This window comes from Haliotis rufescens, unplaced genomic scaffold, assembly GCF_023055435.1.
Source record: "Haliotis rufescens isolate VD_foot unplaced genomic scaffold, xgHalRufe1.0.p SCAF_12, whole genome shotgun sequence".
NCBI classification, from domain to species: Eukaryota; Metazoa; Mollusca; class Gastropoda; order Lepetellida; family Haliotidae; genus Haliotis; species Haliotis rufescens.
In genome coordinates, this window is record NW_025963802.1 from 20,517,584 (window position 1) to 20,541,371 (window position 23,788).

Here is a 23,788-nt window from a genome sequence, read left to right on the forward strand (position 1 = left end):
AGTGCCGATGTTAAAACAACATACTTTGTTCAAAGCCGATATAACGTTGATTGATTGCTCATTGTTATCTAACTCAATGGATTTTTTTAAAGAACCGTGGACATTACGAAAACAGTTGTCACGTGGGCTTTCTCAGCTGACCTTTGAGACTTGACACCTATGTGAAACAACTGAAACAAACTAAGTGATCAGTTGAGAAACAAAACACGGGTTATAATATCCCGAAACGATAAATATATTTTGAAATATTTGATTGTTACAGAGACACGTGACATCCAATAAGTTTCTTTGTACAGCTGCAGATGTGTGGAATATTGTTCCTTTATGTGAATATTTACGGTTGCATTCCTCAAATAAGGCAGCTCACTAAAAATATACATATAACTTTGGTAGGTTGTAATTATGATATTTGCATTTTGTTTTCATTCATTTGCTGTAGCATTGAAGAGAATCATTCTTGTTCCTCTACGTCTTGGTTGGGAAGTTCTTCGATGCGTGATAGACGTTGTTTTCACAAGTCTTTTCCTTTGTATACGTGTATATGTTACAGTCAATGTGTAAAATGTGATTCACTCAGGCAATCTATAGAATGTCTAAATATTTCAGGCGATTGACTGAAAAATCTGTTCATTTATTTAACAGATTGACTAAAAATGACTAAGTCGGTCAAAAGGGCTTAAAAACATCACAGTAGATTAATTATGCTGGGATTAGAATCCAAACAATATAGAAATGTACTTTTTATATCCTTACATTTTCAGTCACTTGGTGAAGATATTAAACATAAAAATGTTTAGAATTCGTCATCATAATAATAAAGATGGGCATATTTTTCAGTCAATTTGTGAAATAACTGAATATCTAGGCGTTTAATAAATTTCCTAAGTGAAACTTTTGCACATTTTGACTGTAAAAATATAAACACCATAAAATAAGCAATGGGCAGGTGAATTATTTTCTTTGTGTTGCAAGTCAAAATAGTGTAAACGAAAATCACACAATTACCAAGCAAGTGACTTATCAAAACACCGTCACCATTAATGATGCTACCCACAAAGATACCTACATTTCCTTATTATTTCCAAAACTGTATTTCATTTTGTTGATAAATGTGACCATACGCCCTTATACTGTCAATAAAAGTGACAACTGCGCTTACGAATGGCGCAACACAGGTCGCGAACTAGTCTAGATCTCTGCTATATCATCCGGGTACTCAGAGGGAAAAACAATAACAAAGGCAACAACTCTCAGGGAATTGCTTCAGGTAATTGCCCATTTAACAGTATTCCAGTTATATCACTGCATGTCAGCTTATGTTGGAGGAAAGCCCGAAGTGATGCAGGTCTCAGACGTTTACCATTTTGGTGAACCCCACGAGCACGGGTATGGTGCTGACAAACCTAGAAACTTAATTGGGGCGAACCGGGTTACGAACCCACAATCATAGGTTTCTGGCGTGCCCAAGGGACGCAACTATGCACAGCGAATCGCAGCGCCTAAGACGACTGGGCCACCCATGCCCCCCACTGAAATCAAAATCGGGGCACCATGTTATAAATCCCGAAGACGTTCAAATAGCAGTTCATGGAAGATTTACATCTTCTAATCAATTCTAAGAAAAGTACGTCTAATTGATTAAAATTTCTCAATCAAATCCAGTTATAATCAGCCTGATAAGTCTATGTAAATACACACATGTATATTCTAGTGTCTTCCTCTAAAACACGAAACCAGCTCTTCCCTAAGTTTATTTCAGAAGCTTCGTATAAAGATGTGTTATTTCAATGTGGTAACTGTACATGTATGTCTTTGACTTGCAAATACCTGACTTGCATTTGCATGTGTTTGTGGTGGATACGCTCTAACCTGATTCATGAGTATGATTCATTAACACATGCTTATGATATAGTCGGAATGGAATGGAAAAGAAGTAAATTATGGAAATGTTTTTTTTTATTTTGTTTCCAATAAAAAACGTATTCTTTTACAATGTTAATAATCGTCCACACATCAAGAACAAGTCACTGTGTAATACAAATACCTAACGAAGTAATATTTGTGAAGGACTTCGTTTATCATAGGAAATCTTTAATAACCAAACGAATTTGTCCAGACTATTTCACATTATCTAAGACAAAATTGTTATGGATGAGCAACTTCTTTATTACAATTGGGTGACGTTTGGGTGTAGATTCTAACACCGTTATCAAGCAACCTTCATTGCAGACTCCACAGAATTTTGCAGGAAAATCAGCACCATTTCCAACCCTGGCACCCTAGTTAGCTAGGATGTTGTAGACCTGTTCACCTGCCCTACATAGGAACTACCAGCCATCAGATCCGCAGACTACTTAAACATGAAGCCAATATAGACATTGTGTTCCAGAGAGGCCAGACAATTCAGAACCTCCTCAATGCCACAGGTAAACCACCAAGCACACGCCAACAGATCCAGCTGGTGTTGTGTACCATATAGAGTGTGAATGTGGCGACTCATATGTAGGTGAAACTTCAAGACCTCTCAACCAACGCTTAAAAGAACATCATACCTCTGTCCTAAAAAAAAAAGACTCTAAATCTGCTATCTCTGACCACACCCAAATCCACCCCAGCCACATTATTAAGTGGGACAACGTCAACATCTTAACAACAAACCAGAAAGACTTCAAGCTCAGAAAATTTAGAGAAGCCATTTACATCAAAAGAATTCAGCCAGCCATAAACAGAGATCAAGGATACTACATCCCTCCAGCTTACCATGATCTCATCAGCTCGCCAAAACAACACTGAACTATTATCTCCCCACTGGCTTCCCATACATTCCTTCTTAGTAATCCTTGTGTTAATTCCATACCCATCAATCACTGTACATCAACCCTATCTCTTGTATAAACTTGTTTATCATAACTACCTATCAATCAGTGTACATCAACCGTATCTGTTATATAAACATCTATCTATTGTTATGTATATATAAGATGCTCATACCTAGTTTGTACATCATTTGCTTGATAACGGTATTAGAATCTACACCGAAACATCGCCCAATTGTAATAAAGAAGTTGCTCATCCATAACAATTTTGTCTTAGTTACCATTCCATCTTCTAAATGCCACTCAAAGAAGTTATTTCACATTATATTCAGAATGAAACTTATCACGAAACATTTTGGGATACTAGACATGCACAAAACATTAGTTGGTTATGAGGTTTCCTGATGGTCATTTTGGCCGACACATGATTGCGTTTAATTCTGTTCAATCTTATTTGTTGCCGTGAAAATCACCTCAGCTAATGTGTGTACGAGTATTTGTGATTGGAGTCATGACCACAAGATCACCTTACATTTGCAGTCTAAAAGTATAGATATCGGTATTTGTAAAAGGAAAAGAAGCTTTACACCATGATCTTAAATAATGCAGACTAGCATGCCATGGAAATTGTAACTCAAAATCGGTCAAGGAAAAAAGTAATACAATATATTGTACCGTACATTTAGCACAACTGTCACAAGATAGCGTGAATATTCTGTCTCGAAAGTGGCGCGAAAGTGACGCGATCTTGTAAAATGTTATCGCGAAAATGGCGCGAAAGTGTCTCGAAAGTGGCGGGATAATTCCGTGTTAGTGCCGCAATAGTGGCGAGAAAATTTCGCGAAAATAGGGGAAGTTACTTATGAAATGTAGTGTAAGTCGTTATCGAATATCTTGCTTCTGTCATAGCGACTGAATTACAACACCCATTGTTTGAAGAACATTTAATTGCAAAGGCTCATAACCCTGGAGCCATGACATCTATATGCCTTGAAACACTTAATTGCTGTTATTTATAAGATGCTAATCCTATTTATTAATCCCCATTTTTGTATACATTGACCGTCTGCCATCCTGAACGAGATGTGCAAGTATGTCACTAATGATTTACTGTTTACATTTATATTGATTACTTACTAAATGTCAGGTGACTTTGGCTATATAAGCCTTGGTCCAGAGAGATTGAGAAAAAGAAAGGTCTTACCCTTAGCCTAGCTAGGGTTAGGCTGGGTGCTCCGGGGCACCTAGACAACAACCACTACCACTATGTGCTGACCTGGCACATAGTGTCTTTTGTATGTATATATCTACATATGTATAAAGTAAAACTGTATAAACCGCAAGCCATCGTCTCCAAGTTGTCACTTCCTACTGAGAACCGGACGTCCGCCCGTTGCATATACGAGCATGCAAATTATTCATTAATCAACATCAGACCACTCGCGTTGTTAATTTGGTGGAGAATCCGGGTAATGTTCTTCAGACAATGGGTGTCGAAAATCAGTCGCTATGACATAGGTATCCAAGATATCTCCGAGTCCGTCCGAGGCCAGCTTCAAGCTTTCTTCCAAATTATCTTTATCTATGGCACCGAGTTCAGTACGCACAGTTTAAAGAACCTTAGTAGTCTTCGCAGAAAGTCTTTCTCGTGAGTAGTCTACAAAAGCTAATTCATTACGAACAATGTTGATGCCATATTTACTGGCTATCGTAGACAAGGCTAGGGGCTTACGAGAACGAGAATTCATAAGATCAATATCCGGAGAGCCAAGCAGTTGCAATATTCCTTTACTATCTATCGTAAACTTTGATTAGTCACGACCAATAGGAGTTTCTTTAAAGGCATCGTAATAATCATTAACGGCTGCTTTCAAAAGTTCATCATTAAGATTCATAAAGCTGGTTTCATCAGTACCCTCTTCGGTTGTACTAGTATCAGTTATGTTATCTAGATTAACTCTTTCAACACCAGTCAACCAGAAGTGTTTACTGCGCGGACACCGAGTTCCCAGAGACTCTTGTGTGATAGATGAAGCCAACATTTATCAAAGAAAATACCTGCTTGTAAAATATATTTGCTACTACATGTTATACACCATTTGAAAGGTCTGATCCTATGGTTTATAAATATGAAAGTTATGTTTTTCACATTATTTAAAATAATGCATTTACAACTTAATTAAATTTGTTGTAAATAAAAAATGTACGCTAACACGTTGTTAACATCCAGATTAAGGACCAAGGAAGCGAAAACTTGACAATTTTCGGCAAATATATTTCATAATATCCACATACCTATTTCTGTTTTATTTTCATTGTTTACGTAATTGGAAAATCATTTTAAAAAGAAATATAAATAGTTTCTGTCATCACCCATTTCAAGATAACAGCGACTGTCCGCTCAGTAAAATGAAGAAATACCCCCGTTTTCGAGGTTTCGTATGAATAACACGTTCGTCGAAGAATGGCATATGACACATCGCTGGAAAGCTTATTCCTTCATCTACACGCACGTAACATCGACTGTTTTTTTTTTGTAGTTATAACAAGCAATTTCATTGGATTAAAATTGGTTTTTAATGACGCTTTCTTGCTGAAATCTGCTACAAGTTTTGTGATTGGTCAATTTTGAGCACGTGACCTAAGGCAGCCAATCAAATTAGAGCTGTGATACCAAGCTCGTGTTCGATAAATTACAGAAGTTTGCGAAAGAATTTTGTTAAATCGTGTTATTCTCAACGATTTGAGCAGGAAATCCCAATATATATTAAAAATATGGAACTTCGTGAATTTATCGTGCTAGGTTACGAGCTGTGAAAAAGATTTTTCATGCATATATTTTTGCATTAAACATCGTGTCTGAGCCGAGAATTCAAGGCGACGAAAGCCGAGATGTCATTTGACTTACATGACACGCGATCACACGAAAAGATGGAAATAATAACTTAGATGTAAGTTTGATTACTTTTAGATATATTTTTGTTGATTTTATTTATTACTTTGTATAAAATATTTAAAGATTTGTTTAAAACGTCTTTATTTTGCTCTTTGACATGTTCGATGTGGACCCGTTGTTGAAATGTGTGTCCGAGAATTTTATTTTTAATAACATCGCGAGAAATAGTGAATAATTTTTTAATTTAACAATAAAAATGTTAAATTGAAATGGAATATGTATTTCAGACATTGTGAAATGTGATAGATTTAATAAATGAATGACATTACAGGTAGGTCCATAAAAATATATACTATTTTGACGTGACTACAGCTTGGCCGGATAACCGGCCTGCGGTGTCTGGGGACTCGATGCTTCTTGGCCGGATAACCGGCCTACGGTGTTGAAAGAGTTAAAATCATCCATTTTTATGTTAATCATAAGGTTACATAATTTGAATATAACAATGTCTTCGCAATACGGACCCAAGTTAAACCCACAACGTAGACTTCGGGATCCATTAGGGTTCAAAGCAATTCGCCAGTCTGTAACTATAACTAATAACCCGAGTACCATTCCTCAGAATCAAACACTTCTGGTTCGCTTTCCTAATCTAGGCGCTCACGATGTGATAGTTCCAGGAACTGCACGACTATCATTTACAATTAATTTGACTTCTGCTGACGCTAACAGAGAGCTTATTCAGAACATAGGTCGTGTGATTGTTAAGAAAATCGTGATCAAAATTAGCGGTAATGAAGTTTTGAGTATTGAGGATAGCGATATATACTTCTGTTACATGGATCTCTGGAGAACGGCTAAAAAACGGGAAAACTTACAGTACCAAGGTATTTGTAATCAGAACACAATGAGACTGCGTGTGGGTGCTGATAGTGGCGATAATACCATCGTAGAAGATAAGGCTGTTGCTGATGCATTAGGTTACCGATTCTATATTCCACTCGACTTTGAATTACTAGATAGTCACATGCCCTTTTACCAAGCATCCCTACGCGATATGTTAGAATACAAACTCACTTTTAATGACTACGGCAGAGTAATCAAACTTGCTGTGGGTGAAATGGCTAGCTATTCTATTGATAATATCTCACTGGAGTATGATATGATAACAGATCCTGAATTAGCCAGACAAATTCGTAACCAGTATACCGGAAGATTAGCCATTTTGTACGATCGCGTGCTTCAACACCGAAAGATCACCAGGAACAAAAGATACGACATAAAATATCAATCTAAATGTCCCCGCTAGATCGTTGAAGGGTATTTTAATGTTGTTCGAGGACCCTTCTAAAGCATTTCAAAAAGATACCGAGAAGTTCTACAATCCCAAGTTTACAAAAGTAGAATTGACTATCGAGGGTGTACCTAATCAAATATATAGTCAAGGAATGCTAGCGTATCAACAGTGGGATGAGATTAAAAAACTCCCTTCTATAAAACAAAGCCCAGAAGTTAACGAGGTCGTGAAAGATCTGTTTCTCATGGATGTATCGCTGGCTGAATTCCGTACCACGTAGTATGCGCTATGGCTCGACATGCGAACTACAGATGATGACCAACTACACCGTAGTGGGCAGAGAATGGAAAATGCCAGTGAGGGTGTTACTATACAGATAACGAAGCTCTTCGAAGCGGCTGGTAAATTAAACATATATTTGTACATGATTATGGAAGCGCAACTTAATATACAGAATGGAAGATTCGTGCAAGCAATCTATTAATAATCTTTTACCTAAAGAACCACACTGCGCTATCATCTGTGGGCAAACGGGTTGTGGAAAAACAGCTTTTATTCTAGATATTTTACAAAGTCATTATTAGGATGTTTTCGCCCATATTATTATTCTGTGCCGGACTATAAGCGAGAGATTGGGTAATGAATGATCCCGGGGTGTAAAAAGTTGATCCGGGCGATTGTTTACAAGACTATTTACGAGTATGGCACGAAAAATACAAAGGAGAATCAACCCTTTTCATAATAGACGACTGCAGTGCGAGTAAGGAACTTACCAAAAAAAAAGATATCCTTTCATATTTAGCATTCTCCGGTCGGCATATGGAGCATAGCGTTTGGGTACTTACTCAAAAATACAACTCTGTTCTGAAAGATCTCAGAGACCAGACCAAATGGGCATCCCTGTTTCATTGCAAAAACCGAGATTCATTTGAGGAATGTCTAGGCAAAAATGATGTTATTTCTAACAAGCTCTAGCAGGATAAAGTCAGAAAACTGTAAGCGGAAACGAAGCACTGTATATTTAGCAAAATTATAGCAAATGCTGAGCAAAATATAGCAACTACTGAGCAAAATTTAGCAAAAATATAGCAAAAATAGCAAAAATATATAAAAAATATAGCAAAATTTAACATTAGCGGTGATTATGTAATAATTTGGTTTGAAATACTCATTCTTTCGAAACAGTTTATTATTTCGGACTGTATTGGATATGCAATATTTCATTATGTTAGACTTAACTATCTCCTTAGGCATTATGGAATTCGATGAACTTATAGAACAACTGCTCCAAGATGAGCCAGAACCTATGGTAAATAAATATTTAGATAAACATAGAGAAAGACTCGTGGCTTTGGTAGCCGGTGGAAAATGTTGCCAATATTTGGGGGAAAATTATACCACTGAAAAAATTGATAACATGACCGACGAGGAAATTAAAAAACTATACGTGTATTACGAGTCTAGACTGGGAGCTACCATGACTAAAACAATAGGTTCGGCAATGTTACAACTATACAGAGATGTAGCTAGTACGTTAGTATTCCTATCCCGGCAGAAAACCGCATGTATTTATGCGAATCTCTCGAGAAAGATCCATTCATTGAACACGCTATAAGCGCAGTAAGCTGTGAGTTTTATCATAGATACGGAATGTTCTTAACGCCACTTACCACCGCTTTAATAATGGCAAGGTATTGTCAATTTAAACATACGTGCCCACTTGGAGATGGAAATACAACAAGTGAACGAGGAAACACAAGCGATTGTGGAAACACCACAAGCGATTGCACCACAAGTCAGAGTGACTAAGAATCCTCGAAAAGTCGCAGCTGGTAGGAAGGGTGGGCTAGTGAGGAAGGCAAAACTAATACACAATACTGAACATAGCACTATTAAAACTTGGGTTCCCTATGTACTAGGGGTATTGCTATAGCAGCTGTATGGTTTTATTAGACCGGAGAAGAGAAAACACCACAAGTTCAAAAATTAGATAAGGTTCAATTAGAGTTAAGCCCTCATGTAATGTTATAAAGCAATGACTACTCCAGTTACAGACGGTAAAATGTTGGTAAATGCAACATATCATTCAGCGGTGGTCAGCGGCTTGGCCATTGGCTATGCCCATATAGCTAGAATGATTATTACAGCCACACCACCCAAGCTAGATTTTAATGGTTATGATATGGGTATGATGGTTCTAGATGTAGGCCTAGCAATGGCTACAAAAGATATGCTGATCAAACAAGGGCTTATCCCAGAAGACATAATGAAGTAATTAAACATTTGAATATTTTATAAACATATAGTATGGCACCAATTGCGATGATGGTGGGTGGAGCTATTGTTAATGAACTATCTTTTTGGGGAGTAATTATTTATTTTCTACTCTGAGGGAATCAAACACTAAAGAAATTGAAGAGGAGCGTAAACGTCATAATAAAGCATTAGAACAAATCGAAACAGCCCAGTCACAATGGGCCAGGCGCAGAATGGAGAGATTAGATTTTATTAATGATGAACTGTGTAAACAAGGACATTCAATTCAAACGTTTAAGGATGTTGAATCTGCCATGCATGAATACTTCCTTGTTTACGGAAAGACACTTGACCCAATACCATGGCCAACACTCTCTCAGTTTTATACACCGTCAGAGGCTCAGAAAGACCACGAGATAGCGTTTATAGTTTTTGGTTGGACTGGTGTGTCCATATTTAGCTACATTATTATGCATAAGCTATGACTGCTCAGCTATGTCGCGCTGACATGCATTTAGACAAATGATACTAGAAGTGTAATATTTATCACAATGGCGAGGGGCACATCCAGATGTAAATTTACACCACTGGGAAAACCAATTCAATGCAAAAGATGTTTCATCGGAATATATTGTTGGATACATGCCATTGCAATTAGAAAAGGGCATGTTAATCATACGTGTTCTGTAATTTGGGATTGGGGTCAAAGGCAGTTACTGTTTATGTAAGAGTCACGATGCTGACAAAAAACGGTTTCAAATTATTTATGAGAGGAAAAAGGATTACCACAATGAGATAAATAGATTGGGTAGAATTCAAACCAATTAGAGATTAGTTCACATGTAGTTATATATCACAATGACTTATGTCAGAGAGTTGAAAGCTTTGGCAAAACAACGTGGTCTACGTGGTTATTCTTGAATGAGAAAGGCTGAATTGATTGATTTACTCGGTTTGGAATACAACAAACCCCAGGCTGTAAGAGAACTCAAAGCTCAAGTGGAAAAAAGTGGGCTGAGAGGTTATTCTCGAATGAGAAAAGCTGAATTGATTGATTTTCTGAATGTTGATGTTGATAAAAATCAAACAGTTGATGTTGATAAAAATCAACCCGTTGTTGAATTAAGAATTGTACCCACAGCCGGCGTTGGTAAATATCTAAGAGGTTGGAAGATGGATATTAATTCCAACATAGATGTTAATGATATTAAGCCCATCGTATCGAGCAAAATTAACAAGGAGTTAGCTGGTATTTTATACTATTTAAATCATCTAACGGTTAAAATGTCATTGAGTAAAAATGACACCGAATATACCGAATCTTATTTCCGGAGCAACCAAGAAGTTATAACCGAATCTGATTCTATAAGCACATCATAAGATGCTTCAATTCAATTGTTGTACACAGGATAAGCTCCGCTCCAGAGCATATTCCCAGATTCAATTCATTTCTGATAAAAAAAGATGGTAAATATCATTATACATGGAAAAAGAGTTTTAGCAGGCTATTATGCGATCAAACAAAACATAAGGAAAAGAAATATTTCAGCGAAAGATGCCTGTATGGGTACAGCAGACAAGATCTATTAGAAGCCCCTTAAGAAGACTGCAGAGGTGTTGGACAGACTGCTATCAGGATCAATATATCAATATAGGATCAAATGCCAGTACCGTACATAATTTACACTGACTTCGAAGCACTTATCAAACCAATACAAAATACCGAACACAATACTGAATGTAGTTTTACATACAAAACTCAAGAACATATTCCTTGTGGGTTTGGATATATAGTTGTAAGGTATGATGGGAAAACAAACCCGCCAGTGATTTACAAAGGTCCCGATGCAGCGGAAAAGTTCCTAGAACATCTACAAAATGAAGAGAGAATAATCAGGGAAAATTTATCGCGTAAGAAACCTATGTGTATGACGAGGGATGATTGGAGGGCCTATAAGAAGTCAACGATTTGTCATGTTTGTAATAAACCCCTGAATGGGGATTCCGTAAAAGATCATTGTCACATCACGGGTAATTATCAGGGAGCCGCGCATAACGAGTGTAACTTGAAACTAAAAATGAATTCTCAAACAATACCCATCCCCGTTGTGTTTCACAACCTTAGAGGATATGATTCTCATCTCATTATGCAAGCTATCTCAAAGACTGATGGCGGCTTAACGTGCATTCCTAATAATATGGAAAAATATATCTCATTCTTGTTAACTAAAACTATACGTTATATGGACAAGGATGGGAAAGCAAGAACAAAACAAAGTAATGGACTTCGATTCATAGACTCCGCACAGTTTCTGTTATCTTCCCTGGACAATTTAGCTAATGCGAACAATCCCGATGACTTAGAAATAACAAATCAATATCTACTGAACAGATAACTCGTCATTTGTTGTTGAGAAAAGGTGTATATCCTTACGAATATATGGATGATTGGTCTAGATAACTTAACAGAATCTAAAATAACTGATGCCAAATTATTAACATGCTCTGATGGTGTGGGATAAGTTAGGTTGTAAGAATTTAGGTGATTATCACGATCTGTACTTAAAAACCGATGTACTGTTACTCGCCGATATATTCGAGATATTAAGAAAGACATGTTTAAAACAATGCGGCTTTGACCCGGCATGGTACTATTCCAGTCACAGACTATCGTGGGATGCATTGTTGTTATGATATGCACTTGTTTATTGAGAAAGGATTGAGAGGTGGTATATCAATGACAGCAAAAAGGTGTTCTAAGGCTAATAATAAATTAATGGAAGGTTATGATCCAAGTAAACCCGATACGCACATATTATATCTCGACGCCAACAATTTGTACGGATGGGCTATGAGTCAACCTTTACCCATGGGTGGTTTTGAGTGGGTCGATGTGAATAATATCGCAAACAATGCGGGGAGAACTCATCAATAATACAGCCAAGCTATCTGAACTCGACAAGCATATAGCTTATGAGAAAACAAAACTTGAACTGGCGGGCGATGAATTCAGTAGACGCCGAATTGCGGAAAGATTGCGTAACTTAGAAGACAAAAGATCTGCCCGCCTCGAAACGGCTTCCACTAATAGAAAGGCACTTCGTTCACAAATCAGTCGAATTCGAGAAACTATGGATCAAGTCCTCAACGATGATACCACACTGGCCGATAAAATTGAAACATTGTTCAGAGAACAGGGGATAACCTTTGCCAGTATTTTAACCGCATTGGGATTTATTATATCAACTTTGACTCTCGCGTTAACCGGTGGAGGTGGACCACCCACACCACCAAGGCCAAATGGTGTAAAAGAGTGGATAAAAAAGCATTTAAAAGCAATAGGAGAAGCACTGGGAAAGCTCGCTGGGAAAGCCGCATCTGCACTTCCCAGTATAATAGGGAGAATTGTTTCCTGGCTCTTGAATTTATTCGCTAAGACCGCCACTTGGCTTAGTCAAAACTTGTGGGCACTGATCGTAGCAATTGCCGGGCTGTTGTACTATTTATCCAAATCATGAGTAAACCAGCTGCGACTCCAACTACTATAAGCGCTGTTTTTTCATCGATATGTTGTTGATTTTTAGCTGTAATATGTGGCAGCACTTGTGGTTGTGCGTCAGTAGATGGCTGTGAAACATGTGGTTTTACTATTCCCATTTCGCCTGTGTTTGTTTGCGTTATTAATTCGGTGTTAATATCTGAATTAATACCTGGTTTTTGTTGATCGGTAGCAACCACAATTTTATTATTACAGCTGATCACTTGATCAGTTCCATATTACTCGGAGACATGTATATACCTGCCCCATAACATCTTGATAACTCTTTATAGAAGATGGTTGGTCAACTGGTGAATTAATAGCATCCTCTACGTTTGCGACAAACTGTTTTTGCGCATCGAGCGATGTCCTAGAACCAATTATTCCCGTTGTTTGCGATTGTGCACCAAGAATTGCCCATACATAAGTTCTTATTGATTCATTAACTCATCAAACTTTTGGTTTAGAAAAATTATTTTCTGTTTTATCATGAAGAAATTCATTCCAAGCGTTTGCGGTATCGTTTAGTTGCACAAATTTTGTAACAATATAAATGAAACCACTCTTAAAACTCATATTATCTCCTCTCCAATCGCTATTCGAAAGTTTTCAGCCGTGATACCAATTATGTGTTTTTAAATAAAGATCATGTATTCTTACATAAAGTTTGTTTGTCTGTAACAACCTCAATGCGAACCTATTGTACGGATTGTTTGAGGAATTCCATGCTCGATCCTGCGGTAATGGGGCACTAATTTCTTTAAGTATACATCTAATCTGATAGTACATTGGAAATGATAAAACAGACTTATTTAGTTCCAATCCTTGGGCATAAAGAGATACACCACATCCTGTTGTAGCACACCATATGGCAAATTTTAACTGGTTTTGCCAAAATTGCATTGGATTGTGGAACCAATCATGCACCATTTGATCGCTAGTTGCCCTAACCCTGTATTTTTCAAAGATATCAGGGAAATGAACAATAAACTTAGCACCAGAGGCACTTACTAAAATTGACTGATTCAAAATGTAAGTTGATTTCATATTTAAGTTATGATATAGAAAGATGTTACACTCCCAGGAATAACAAATGGCCAGTCTATTCAACTGCTTCATACTATCGATAACTCGGCTGGAAACTTGAAGTTGCTCTCTGCGATGTAACGTATTACCCGCAGTGGACCAATATAAGTGCTCTGAGAAGAAATAATGGGTTTGCACTAAGTGGAACCAATAGTGGAATCAAACCCATCATTATACCTGATGGGTATTACAGCGTATGCTCACTCAATGATGAAATTTTTAAGCCTTTGGGAGCTAGTCTCACACAAAATGAGTCAAATGGGATGCTGATTTTAAACAGTGGACAAAAGAATTTACTTCTTGAATATGGATTAGCAGCTACACTTGGATTTGTAAGAGTAGGAATAACATCATTACCATCCTACAAAACATTGCATGGAGTTAAATTGCCCGATTTAGTTCCCTATAAAGAGTTGTGCATCCATCTTGATCAGATCAGTACAACGGATAATATTCAAATTGAAAGTCCTTCATCTCTGCTAAGAGCTATTCCAGTCAAAGATGAAAAATACAATAGCGGTAAAACGGAATCTTTCTCATCATTACAATATAAAAAGTTAAAGCGGGGTATAATTTCAGACCTCAAAATTTCTGTATTAGATGTAAAACATCAACCTGTACATGAAGGATACTTGAGTGTAACACTCCATATTATAAATAATGGTTGATTCATCAGGCCCTGGAATGCAACCTTAGACAATGTAATACAATTGCACTTTCCGATCTTGGAGACACAAAAGGATTCGATAAACCCGGTACCGATGGCAAGTTATATGCTTTACACTTAAAAGATAAAGTATACAAGCGGAAAGAAGTTGTATTCAGAGGTAATCTAGGAGATTTAAGTGATGTCGACGTTAGTAAACTCAATAAAAACACTTCATACAATCTTACTGGCAACGATGATAATAAATGGACTATGGTCGAAGCAAAAATCGAGTGGCCACTGAATATCGTCATTGCTCCACCATATGTGATGACGGGTAAGGGACATCAATTAACTAAGATAATGAATAGTGGGATCGTACCCGGGGCTTATTTCCCCTCAAAATGAAAAAGTGTGTTTGTCCCTCCCCTGCCAGAAAACCCAGGTCATATGTTATTGAGTCGATCAGCATTAAAAAAGTTAGTTTAAATTTGGTTACTGAATTCAATGATATAAAACAGAACTTGAATGCTATAACTGATCTTTCTACAATTATTATTGAAGTCTTGTTTGGGGATGCACCAGAAGATGCCTTCGAAATATTACCAGGTCTATCAATTAAATGGCTCAAGAAACACGAGCGTCAACGTTGCAGTATTATTTATATGGGAGTATCACCCGTTGCAACCCTTGAGGGGGTCCAAGTTAATAAAGGTGAAAGCATTTCGCTTACTAAGATATTCATGCCACATAATATACATTTAATAAGGTTGATGTATACTCTCAAAACATTTAAGCAAGACCAATTAAAGACTATTATATGATATAATAATATACATTATGGGTTTATATGCGGTGTTCAATGAAGCATCTGAAAAGATGAATACTGTTGATGGATAGCCGGTGTTGGTTTATTATCAACTATAATCGCTGCGCCTATCGTACTTGGTATGGAAGTAGCAGCCGGAGTCTCAGGACTGGCAGGAATAGCAATAAAAATTATTTCTCGTAAGTTGCAAAAGAAAGCATTAAAACATGATAATATTTGGATACTCGCCGAAGCAAAGCATTGAGGATCATATTTCAACAGCACTGGCTGATTGTAAGATATCAGAGGATGAGTTTTGTTTAGTGTTGTCAGAACTAACCAAATACAACGCAATGAAGCAGGAGATTCGATCAAATTCTCATAAGACCAGTGGTATTAGCGAAGACGAGAAAAAAAAGTTCATAGAGCAGGGGAGACAACAAGCGCATCAATTATTCCGTGCCAAAGCCAAAGACCTGGTTGGAGATTGAAAATAGATTGTTTGATCACATTTAAACGAATGCTTACATAAGTATATAAAAAATCAAATGGCCAGAATTACCACAGGGAATTGTTTCTTTCCAATTTCGAAAAAGAGTATATAGTCTGGTCTCCTAGTAAAATGAACGAAGAACTTAGAAATTTTTTGGAATATCACTTTGTTCCAAATAATGGTATGCGTATGAGTAAAAATAATAGAGAATATTTTCATTACAATTTAGTTTAGTCTCATGACAAATTCCCTCTATAGTAGCAGTATTGGGTATAAATCTGGCTCCAGTGGAAGTGAGCCACAACCCCCATCATCTATACTACTCATGTTTTGTCATGAAACGTAATCTCATTTTTTCTTTTCATGTGTTATGACAGAATGGAAGTATATCTGTATCGAACCATTCCAATCTGGCAGAGAAGATGAACTGTGTTTAGACAGAGGCTCTGTTGTTGAAGTTGTGGAGAAAAACCTAGTAGGCTGGTGGCTTGTTAGGTAAGTGTTTCATTTGCTATACATCATGTAAACAATGTTATGATTCATTACATTCAGATACTACCATGTTGAGCTGTCATTCCAAAGCTTGATGTGTGGAGTCTTCATGATGTGGCTCTGCTCAGAAAAGGTTAAATAAATTGTCATGGTCATTTGTTCCTTTCTTAAGCTCACCTAAGTCCAGTGAGCTTTTGACATGGCCTGGTTGTCTTGTGGCTGTTGTGACATTAAATTGAAGTAACCTTTTGCCTGCTGAAAAAAATATCATCACAAGTCAATGTGAAGTACCCAGAGTGAACAATGGTCTTTACTGTTGGTTATGGGAAGAAATTACTACCATATCTGACCATAGATAAGCCAATTCTCTTTCAGATTAAATCCTCCTTGGGGCACTTATTGCATTTTCCTTGCTCAAGAAAATCTACATGACAAAGTTGTAACCATTTTCCTTAATAAAAAATGTTACCACACAAAAAACTTCGTTTTTGTATGATATACGACCACCCTTACAGGGCCTCACCCTCTACGGCGCGTCACGCCAGGGGAAGCAACGCTCACCCAAATCACTTTCCTTATGTCATACGACTGACAAGACGTTTTGATTATTCAAGAAAAGTTTCAACAACGAAATCGTTCACTGAGACACCATGACTGACCAAACTGTATGTATGGTACATTTCTTTCCTTGCAAAGGCGTAATACCTCGCATTGTAAAGTTATAGTGTTGTAATTCTGATAGAAGAAACACCACGTGTACGGTACATTTGAATTCAAATGGCCATAATGGCGTCCATTGTGTGGTTCCACTGTCTGACACAAACGGTTGGGTTGTTGTTATATCATACAGAATTGAACTACAGGTTTTCCTTTACATAAACCCAAGGTGGTGTGCTAGATTAAAACTACACTTACCTTTTTTACAGGTTTTTTCCACCTTAGCGCGTAACACGCCCACTTGGTGTTAAACAAATTATACTACGGACATTGGCTATTAGTATCGCGTTACAAATCGCATTCTACATTACGCCTTTGCTTCTGTTTTCACAATTTTGCATGTATCTTTCTGACCTTTAATATCGCACTGATATACTATTCCCACCCCACCCAACTCAGAATTTATGGTCTTTTTCACAGACCTTCAAACTTTGTCCGGGATGTGGGTCAAACATCCCACCCCAGGACCAGCATGAAAGCTGCCTGAAGTGTTTGGTTGAAAAGGTGCATGATGACTAGTCATGCCCCATCTGCCGGGCATTTACCCCCAAAACTATGAAGCGGCGGCACGCCGACCTCATCCATTATAAGAGTCTACTTGAGGCCATTCCCCCCCCCCCCTCTAAAAAGGGTAAAAGTAAGGCTAAACCTACGCCTTCTGCAACAGTGTCCTCCGCCCCCTCTCCGAGGGCCGGGGGAGAGGGCTCTAGGGTCCCCGAGGTTCCAACACCTGCACCCTCTCCTGCACCCTCTTTGGCAGACATCACTGCTTTGTTTAAGTCGATGATGGAGGAGGTCAAGTCCCAACTTCAAGAGGAGCTGCGGGCTGGGCCTTCCCCGTTGTCGGTGCCGGACGCGGCTTCGAGGTCTTGTGGAATGCCCGTCGTCGGCCGAGGCAGGCCACTAGACCTCGGGGACGATCTGAGACCGGACTGCGGCTCTGGCTCGACGTCGCTCCCCAGCGGAGGGGTGGCGGGGGCTGGCCCGTTCACTTCCTCCTCACCTTTTTTCCCTAGCGGAGTCAGACGCCTTCTCCGAGGCCAAGGCTTCCGCTAGTGGATCTGTGGCCCAGAGCCAAGTGGGTTCCCTTGAACCCCCGGCACCTCGGGACCGGGACCGGGACTCGGCTTCGGGCCGGGTGCAGCCCAGGGATGTGAAGGCCCAGGCCTTCGGGCGTCCCATTCCTACCTCGTCCGCTTACTCTCTCGAGGACGGAGGAGGGAGTGGATGACTCTGAGGCTTCGGGATGATTTTCCTTCGCATCCTTGTTGAGGCACGTACGGGACAAGATTGTCCAGGTACTGCCTCAGGTGGCTGCGCCCATGCCCGCGTCGGATCCGACTTAGTTCCGCCTCCCAGGGGACGCCTTTGCTCCTAGCAAGGCGCCCCAGGTGCGGCTCCGCATATTGTCCTCCTTGGCACACGAGGTCATCGATCCTCTGTTTTCGGGTGCCCACAGGAAGTTCGACCTGCCTGAACTCATTAAGCGGTACCTGTTGGCAGAGGACGGTGATTTCGAGGTGCCAGTGGTAGACGAGTGTGTCTGGACTTTTGTCACCCTGGAGGGGTCTTCGACCCCCACCTTGGCTAAGGCCAAGCAGGAACGGCGGTTGCCCCCCTTTCCCATGTGCGGTGCGGAGCTGAAGGCTGTATACATATGCTTCGAGGAGCAATACCGTAATGCATGCCAACAGCTTCGCATATCCGTACACTCCGCCTTTCTGTCTGCTGTACAGAGGGAGCTAGTGGGGGAGGGGCCGGCTGACTCTTCGGAGTTGGCTGCGCAACTGACAGAGGTTCATAGTCATCTCGCGAGGGATGCTTTCCGTAGCTTTGCCTTGCAGATGATGTGAGCTGTTATGGGCATGCGCAGGCTGGGGATGTCGCTATCTAAATACTCGACTTCCACACGCCAAGACCTCCGTGCTTTGCTGTATAAGATGGGTGCCACCCTCTTCCCTGGGGCTCAGCAGGTGGTCCGAGAGGCCGCTCAATGGTATGCTTCCATCAAGGACTCTAAGGCCTTGTTGGAGGTACCAAGCGTTAAACCGTGTAAGCGGACCTCTCCGCTTGACTCCTCCTACGCTGACGCGACGGGTCAGAAGTCCACACCTACTTGGAAGCAGCCACTTCCTTCAGGTAAGGGCGCCGGGAGGAGCAAGCGAGGCAGAGGCCGGGGCATGGCATTCCCATTAGCCCCCGAAGAGCCCCGGGTGGACCCACAGTCGCATGTTATCGAACTGCCGACTGGACATCAAGCTGGATGTCCACGTTGGCGGCCGACTGGCTCTATTCCTGAAGGAATGGGAGACAGTTACATCAAATCCCTGGACCCTGTCCACTCTAAGGGATGGCCATTTGCCTCGGTGGAAACATCATCTGCCCCCCTTCTCCGGGATAAAGCACACTCTGGTGCCTGCTACCCGAGAGAAGGCGGAATTCCTCCGTGCCGAGGTCGACGCACTTCTTATGAAAGCTGCGATCGAACCGGTTCCAGTGGGACAGGAAAGCGAGGGGTTCTACTCGACATATTTCCTAGTCACCAAAAAAGACGGAGGGTTCATGCCTATTCTCAATCTGAGAAGGCTGTACAAGCTTATAGAGGTACCGTCCTTCAGGATGGAGACACTGCGCTCAGTGATCTCAGCTGTCGAGACAGGCATCTTTTAGGTCTATGTCAATAGACCTAAAAGATGCCTATCTCCACTTACCCATACACCCCGAGTTCAAGAAATACCTGAGGTTTTCTTTCGACGGGAGGTGTTATCAGTTCAGTGTTCTACCATTCGGGATCTTCACGGACCCGAGGGTGTTCACCAAGCTGATGTTGATTCCTGCCCAAGTGGCCAGGTCGAAAGGTCGGTTCTGCCATCCGTACCTCGATGACTGGTTACTTAGAGCTCTATCGCAATCCCTGAGTCAGATAGCTACACAGGAAGTGATAGACATTCTGATCACTCTAGGGTGGATAGTCAATCTCAAGAAGTCAGATCTGAGCCCTACTCAGAATCTTGTCTTCTTAGGGGCGAACTTCAACACAGTGAGCGGACTTGTATCTCTCTCACAAGATCGCATAGTCAAGGTCAGAAGTGTTACTTCTCAGTTCCTTCTGTCCACAAGACACACTGCTCGTACATGGCTCCAGTTACTGGGCAACATGGCGGCGACAGTGGATGTGTTTTGGCAGGCGCGTTTGAGAATGAGACCCATTCAACAAGCGCTCCGTCGACTTTGGGTGAACTCGGAAGATCTCGAGGCTCCGCAGTGGCTCATTACACACCTCCAGTGGTGGACCGAGGTCAGGAATCTGTCCCGGGGGCTCCCCCTCGACACTCCCGTTCCGTCTCTCACAGTTCAAACAGACGCGTCACTCTCCGGCTGGGGAGGCGTTCTGAACGATCACACTGGCTCGGGGCTTTGGTCCCAGCAGGAGATCCAACTGCATATCAATGTGCTAGAACTGAGAGCGGTCAGGTTGGTGTTCCAACTCTCCTTGGACCTGCTTCGTGGCCAACAGGTTTGTCTAGAGATGGACAACCAAACGGCGATGACTTACATCCGGAAGCAGGGAGGAACGGTGTCTCCATCGCTTCTCCAAGAGACGTAGCAGTTCCTACTATGGTGCGACTCTCATGATATCAGGGTGCTACCTGTTTATCTCCCGGGGGTGGACAACGTCCGTGCGCACGCTCTGTCTCACCGGATCCTCACTCCTCATGAGTGGAGGCTCGACCCGGGGATATTCGGGATTATCTCCCTGTTATACGGGTCGTTCCAGGTGGATCTGTTTGTGTCTGGGGTGAATCACAAGACACCAACGTTCTGCTCCCGAGTCCCTGACCCGAGGTCGGTGGCACAGGACGCCTTCCAGCTAGATTGGACGGACAGAGTTCTGTTGGCATTCAACCCGGACGCCTTCCAGCTAGATTGGACGGACAGAGTTCTGTTGGCATTCCCCCGGACTCAGGTCTCAGGTTTCTGGCTCAGCCTCCTGTTCTATCTGTCGTCTCTCTCTCTTCAGCTGTGGCGGTAACGTCCGGCAGACGGGTAAGCGACATTCATGCGATGTCAGCCGATCCCGAACTAACTGTCTTCCACCGGGACAGGGTCAGTATTCGCCTGCCGGACTCTTACCGTCCTAAGGTCGCACACGCATTCCTAGATTATCTTTAGGAGTCTATCTTGATGCCACAAGTGCCCCAAGGAGGATTTAATCTGAAAGAGAATTTTACAAACCTGTAGAGGTTAAGAATTCTCTGATGAAATCCTCCTTGGGGCACGGCCACCCACCTACCCACAGTCCGTCAGCATTAGACATATGGAAAGTGATTTGGGTGAGAGTTGCTTCCCCTCGCGTGACGCGCCGTGGAGGGTGAGGCCCTGTAAGGGTGGTCGTATATCATACAAAAACGAAGTTTTTTGTGTGGTAACATTTTTTATTAAGGAAAATGGTTACATCTATGTCATGTAGATTTTCTTGAGCAAGGAAAATGCAATAAGTGCCCCAAGGAGGATTTCATCAGAGAATTCATAACCTCTACAGGTCGGGACCCGTGAAGATCCGGGGTAGATAGGTTTTCAGCCGTCCCTGCTTGTCGTGAGGGGCGACTAACTGGATTGGGTGATCAGGCTCACTGACTTGGTTGATGCATGTCATCGATCCCAATTTGGGGATCGATGCTCATGATATCAATCACTGGATTGTCAGATCCTGACTCGATTATTTACACAGACCACCGTCATATTTCTGGAATACTGCTGAGTGCAGCATTAAACAACAAACGAACAAACAGAAAGCGGTTATGGGTTACACTTTCATCAAACTCTTTTTCTGTTGTTAAAAAACTACGCCGTATCGCTTCAGGTGAATGTAAAACGCTGTAACAAACTTTGTCAATGAAAATGTGACATTTGCTATAAAACATCACAAGACATGATGATTTACCATTTCAGCTGTATTTCCTATATTGCTAGGCATTGTTTGATATGCAGGGATAAAGATTACCATGTCTATTGTCTCATAAACTAAGCGAAAATAGCAATCAGCTGTACACACTTTTCTCCCAATTTACCAGTGATTACATTAAAACATACCTAATAATATAACAGAAAGGAATTTTGATGCAGTGATCGGAAAAAATAGTATCTTAAACTACTTTGTTACTACGAATAATATATTCTGATATCATGTTATTAGTATTGCAGGTTTTACTATGTATCTTCAACATAATGATAACCATTACCAGGGTTATGCAGTAGCACTTTTGTGTTGTGTCAGATACTTTTTTAGCATCAAACACTTTGACAAATCACCTTTGAGGTTTCGCCCGATCTTGCTATTTCCCTCACAGAAACAATATGTTGACATTTAATCGTCAAACTACAACAAATATTACTTTTAACGAAATCAAAGTATGGCAGTTATGATATATGTATCCATTCTCTGTCAACTAAGTTTCATTTCAAAGTGTCAATAGCGGTAACATGATCATGGTTGCTGTAAATAACTGTGAGTTGGTAAAGGGGACCTTATGGAATGGGGCAAACAGAAGTTGTAAGTACTGAAGCTACACACGATTTTGCTGAAATTAATGTAAATGTTATTGAATGAAAGTTTCATTATAATTAATAAAATAGATTTTGTACATTACAAACATGAGTCCAGATATACTATAAACACTTTTTATTACCAATGGTGTAATGACAGGATTAACTTGTGTAATTCAATACAGATTTGTTGATATTCTATTTACAAAGACAGAGGCTGGAGGTCCGGCTTATCTACCTCACATTACATTTTGATACAGATTTCATGAGATATCTATGAGATCGGCTTATCTAACTATGGGGATATAGTTGATGCCTAGTCTGTCTATCCTTCCGTAATCATTTCGTCTCCGAAGGGTAACTAAAAAAAACCTAAATATTTTTCAACAAAAATTAGCAGATATATCAAACAGGCCCTGAAGTGGTGCCTTAGCTATTTACAGATTTTTTGGCATTTTCAATTTTCTTGATTTTCATGGAAACTATTAGTACTTAGTATCATAAGGGGGTGTATTTGTTTCCATATCACAACTAAAAAAACGTTCAATATTTTTCAACAAAAATTAGCAGATATATCAAACAGATCCTGAAGTTTTGCCTTTTTATCTGTTTGTGTTTTTTTGGCACTTTTATTTTTCTCGATTTCCATGGAAACAATTTGGACCTAGTCTCAAAAGGATGTGGGTAGAAGTAATTTCTGGAGCACAACTTGAAACAGGGTAAGTATATAAATATACAATTTATTGTTAAATTGTTGAGACTTCTTTCGGTAGCCCTTTGTGAGCTGAAAATTAGCATGATGGAGGATGATAGTATTTTGTTAATTGTCAGAGAAGGGAGCGGAAGTTCAAATCTCCCCGCTGACCAGAAAGGTTCTCTCTCTCTATTTTGGAAGTTGACAACTAAAAGTTAGAAGTCAGAACTGACCTGAAGTATTACTGGGCTCTTCAGTACATCACTAGATATGCATCTTGAATATAATAGTCGGGCAACAGAAATACATCTTGTGTGTAATTCTTATCCTACATCCTACAATAAATGGAATGAAACAACAAACGTGCCTTTTGATTTGAATGGCCTACATCATCCCTTAAACCGAGGTGTGGTAAGAATCTGTTGCCAGGATACAAGGAAATCACTTGGAAAGAACAATGTCTGAAGGTACAATAAATAGCAACAGACATGTGAGCTCTCTT

The 23,788-nt window shown here is 40.2% G+C and overlaps 1 protein-coding gene across 5 annotated transcripts in view; it reads left to right on the forward strand.

Moving 5' to 3' along the window:
* Nucleotides 1–23,788, forward strand: part of LOC124149999 (SH3 and PX domain-containing protein 2A-like) — a 321,507-nt gene that overhangs the window by 226,344 nt on the left and 71,375 nt on the right. For all 5 annotated transcript variants that reach the window (XM_046521873.2, XM_046521871.2, XM_046521872.2 and 2 more), the window contains exon 9: nucleotides 16,214–16,331. In XM_046521873.2, the coding sequence (XP_046377829.1) occupies nucleotides 16,214–16,331 (118 nt within the window). The remainder of the gene's footprint in view (nucleotides 1–16,213; nucleotides 16,332–23,788) is intronic.